Below are 4,255 nucleotides of genomic sequence, written 5' to 3'. Positions count from 1 at the left end.
ACAAAGGTAAGTTAGAGTTTCGGTCTAAAAAGTGTGTTTTTCTTGGGTACAGTTCCCTTCACAAAGGGTACAAATGCCTACACGTTCCCACCAACCGCGTCTACATTTCTCGTGACGTCGTTTTTGATGAGAATGTCTTCCCTTTTCATGCACTTCCGAATAACTCTGAAACTCCTATGCCACCTGTCCACTCTTCCGTACCTGTGCGTGATCAATTTGTGGATGTTGCAAATGCTCCTGCGTTGCTTCCTAATCATGCTACAGGTATTCTCCGTGGTGCTCGTCTTGAGCTTCTTGATGAATAGGTGCCAGATGATGATGATCCGGAGCGGGACGTGGATCTGCATGGGACATGCATATCGGGTGCGGCCGCCTCGCGGGTGCCGCCCTCGCCCTCACCCGACCCGCAGGCGCCGCCCTCGCCCGCCTCGCGGGAGCCGTCCTCGCCCGCCTCGCATGAGTCGCTCGCGCCTGGCCTGGCTGGGCCGTCTGCCGCAACCCCCAGCCCAGTCGCTGGGCCTTCTCCGCCGACTAGGCTGACCTCACCCGGCCCAACGCCGGGGCTGGCTCGGCCGGCCACACCTGGCCCGATGTCGCTGCTCCTTCTGGAGCCAGGTGGCCCTGACGACGGCCTGGGTGCTAGCCTGTCGGCTGATGCCTCGCCACCTGTGCCGAGCCCAGTCACGTCGCCACAGCCGGCTGCTGCTGTTCTTCGTCCTCGCACGCGCAGTCAGACAGGGGTTTTTCAGCCGAAACAACGCACTGATGGGACTATCGCGTGGCCTAAGAAACGCACTGATGGGGCCACCGCATGGCTTGCCGCTTGCGTGGCTCATATTGCTGCAGATCCCACTGCTGAGCCTCGCCATTTTCAAGCTGCACTGGGGATCCCTCATTGGCGGGCTGCGATGGAGCAGGAGTTTCAGGCTCTGCTTCAGAATGACACTTGGCATCTTGTTCCTCCAACGCCTGGTGTTAACATTATTGATTCCAAGTGGGTTTTTAAAGTCAAGAGACATGCTGATGGTTCTATTGAGCGCTACAAAGCACGGCTTGTTGCTAAGGGTTTCAAGAAGAGGTACGGTCTTGACTATGAACACACCTTCAGTCCAGTTATCAAGCCTACTACCATTCGTCTGCTGTTGTCTCTAGCTGTTACCCGAGGATGGTCTCTTCGTCAGCTTGATGTGCAGAATGCTTTCCTGCATGGTGTTCTGGAGGAAGAAGTTTATATGCGTCAGCCGCCTGGTTTTGTTGATCCTGCACATCCTCATCATCTTTGTCGTCTTGATAAGGCGCTATATGGACTTAAACAGGCTCCCCGTGCGTGGCATGCACGCCTTGGCTCTGTTCTTTGGGCTCTTGGGTTTCTTCCCTCCACGGCTGACACATCCTTGTTCCTTCTTCAGCGTCCTGAGGTTACAATGTATCTCCTGGTTTATGTTGATGACATCATCCTCATCAGTTCCTCTGCTGCTGCTGCGGATCGTCTTGTAGCTGCTTTGAGTGGTGATTTTGCTGTCAAGGACTTAGGTGCTCTGCATTTTTTCCTTGGTCTGGAGGTCTCACGCTCTTCTGCTGGGTTGACACTTACTCAGAAGAAGTATTCTCTGGATCTATTGCGTCGTGCTGGCATGCTGAAGTGTAAACATGTGACCACTCCGATGTCTGCTATTGATCGGTTGTCTGCCCTGGATGGAGACCTTCTTTCACCGGATGATGCTATTGAGTATCGTAGTCTTGTTGGTGGTCTGCAGTATCTTACTATCACCAGACCAGATGTCTCTTATGCAGTCAACCGTGTCTGTCAGTATCTTCATGCGCCCAGGACGTCTCATTGGTCAGTTGTGAAACGCATTCTGCGTTATATTTGTTTCACAGCCTCTTATGGTTTACTCCTCCAGCCTGCACCATCTTATGAGATCTCAGCCTTTTCCGATGCAGATTGGGCCGGGTGTCCTGATGACAGGCGATCCACGGGGGGATATGCAGTGTTCCTTGGGCCTAATTTGATCGCCTGGAATGCTCGTAAGCAGGCTACAGTTTCTCGCAGCAGTACTGAAGCTGAGTACAAAGCAGTTGCTGATGCAACTGCTGAGATCATATGGGTTCAGTCCTTGTTGAGAGAATTGAGAGTTCCTCCTGCTCGTTCTCCAGTGCTTTGGTGTGACAACATTGGCGCTACCTATCTCTCATCTAATCCGGTGTTTCATGCTCGGACGAAACACATTGAGGTGGACTATCATTTTGTTCGAGAACGTGTTGCACAGAAGCTTCTCAGTATCAAGTTCATCTCATCAAAGGATCAACTTGCTGACATCTTCACGAAGCCTCTTCCACAACCACAGTTTGTAGGCTGTAGGCGCAATCTTAACTTACTTTGTACTTCAGGCTATAGTTAAGATTGAGGGAGGGTGTTAGACTGTATACATATACGTGGACCCCTTGTACACATATGTAATTGTATTGTACCCTTTGGTACTCCTATATAATGAGATAGCCACACCCCGTTTAGGGTGTCGAGCAGTTTCCCAAACTCTACGTTTTACAGGCCACCATTCCGATAGGGACTAAGACACAACCGAGCGCCATGTGTAGTTGCACCTTGTGGTTAGAGAAGATCGTTTTACGCTAGGACCGCAACCTTTGACTAGTTCGCATAAGCTTGTGGAAGAGGATTTGGCAAGGCTCCACATTGTCTGATCTTTCATTCCAAGCCTAGGCATTTTTGTTGCTGAAGTTAAATTGATGATAGTTAGGCTTGTTGCTGAAGTTTTTAACTTATACGCAAAGCAAAAGGGGCACGCATTTGATCATTGTCTAGTTGGTGTCATTAACAGTTGCAATGAAAGAGGAGTGAGAAAGAATGTGCATTGTGATGAAATTATCACGACGTGCTATGTCCATTTTGCATGCACAAAGTCCTTGTGAGAAGAACTGGTTCCCCATAGATCCACCAATTTCTAAGCTATAGTTGATCCGAAAAAGCTACTTAGAGCTGGTCTTTGAACAAACTGGCATGATCACATCATGTCAACTTTTCCTTCTCCAGAAACGGAAGCAGAATTGTCAGTAACAGTCGTATAGCTTAGCCATTTTACCCATTTGTTGTTTGTTGTTGTTGATAAACCATTTACAATCGCTTACCCTTGCGGCGGGGTTCTTTGAGTTGTAAACTTTATGATCTGGGAATCCAATAGTTAAACAGCCAGGCCTGAAGCCTTTCTGCCCAAAGAACGAGAAGAAAGGTGTTTTCAAGAAAGAAAAAAAGCCAAAAAGATCACCCACGAATAACACATTCTCATACCCACCATTACCTGCTAGTTCCATTGATTTGCAACTAATTTGTTACAAGTAAAAGTTCTGTAACAACAAAATTAAGAGGAAAAAAAAAGCTTGATGCATTGCAAGAACTACAAAACATATGACCAGTAAGAATTATTACAAGGTGAATGCATACACAGGAGATCCATGGAACGCCGGCACGTCTCTGTCCTTCCGTCGCGACACGTAACGGAGACGGTGGCCGCGCAATTGCTGCAGATCGATCACCAAAAGGCCCGTAGAATCGCCAACGCCGCAAACGAACATACGGTGAAATGGACGGCGCTGCTCCCATGCCTGGGCGGCGCGCTGGATGGCATGAACCCGGGGTCCTGCGGGTACATGCGCCCTTTGCCCGGCGCCGAGCCCCCGATCTGGATGTACCCCCCTGGCGGCGGCGGGCAGTTGGAGACACCGGGGTAGGACGCCGGAGGTGGAGGGCTGTAGTAGTAGTACGGCGGCGGCGGCGGCAGCACGGGCACCGTGCCCGTGCCGCACTCAGCGCACTTGACATCTCCGTCAAGAGCCCCGGCCCTGGCCGCCGCGACGGCGAGGACCGCCAGCACGAGGAGCGGCGCCATTGCTCTTCCCATGGCCGGCCGCCGCATCCTATACACGGTGAGCGTTCGGGCGTTGGCTACGAGCCTATACGAGAGAAAGTTGTGTGGCTCGGTAAGAACCGCTATGGTGGTTATGGTGTGGCCGTGCTGGCCCTCCTCCCGGCCAGCCTTCTTATGATGCTGTCACGATCCACAAAGTAGGAGTAGAATGGAGGAGGAATATTAGTTGGGATTCGTTAGAACGGGGGCAGTAGGTTTAGAAGCAGAGGAAGGCGTAACTGTACTGCTGCATCAAGGAGGCAGGTAGCATCGGTACCTCCTGAGCTGGCTGCTAACCTCCGGTATGGCTCGAAAGCGACGACCATGTGCCG

The 4,255-nt window shown here is 51.4% G+C and overlaps 1 protein-coding gene across 1 annotated transcript; it reads right to left on the bottom strand.

Annotated features, from left to right (window-relative positions):
- Positions 1 to 3,304: 3,304 nt before the first annotated feature.
- LOC123065472 (neural Wiskott-Aldrich syndrome protein) lies at positions 3,305 to 4,187 on the bottom strand. Its single transcript, XM_044488741.1, has one exon. It carries the CDS (start codon positions 3,930 to 3,932, stop codon positions 3,549 to 3,551), a length of 384 nt encoding a protein of 127 aa, XP_044344676.1. The 5' UTR covers positions 3,933 to 4,187; the 3' UTR covers positions 3,305 to 3,548.
- Between the last annotated feature and the right edge of the window lie 68 nt (positions 4,188 to 4,255).

This window comes from Triticum aestivum, chromosome 3B, assembly GCF_018294505.1.
Source record: "Triticum aestivum cultivar Chinese Spring chromosome 3B, IWGSC CS RefSeq v2.1, whole genome shotgun sequence".
NCBI lineage: Eukaryota > Viridiplantae > Streptophyta > Magnoliopsida > Poales > Poaceae > Triticum > Triticum aestivum.
Note: the sequence above shows the minus strand (reverse complement) of the source record. Positions and strands in the feature narration are given on the sequence as shown.

Excerpts from the sequence above, each read along its gene's own strand:
- LOC123065472 (XM_044488741.1), bottom strand. The coding sequence starts at position 3,932 with ATGCGGCGGCCGGCCATGGGAAGAGCAATGGCGCCGCTCCTCGTGCTG.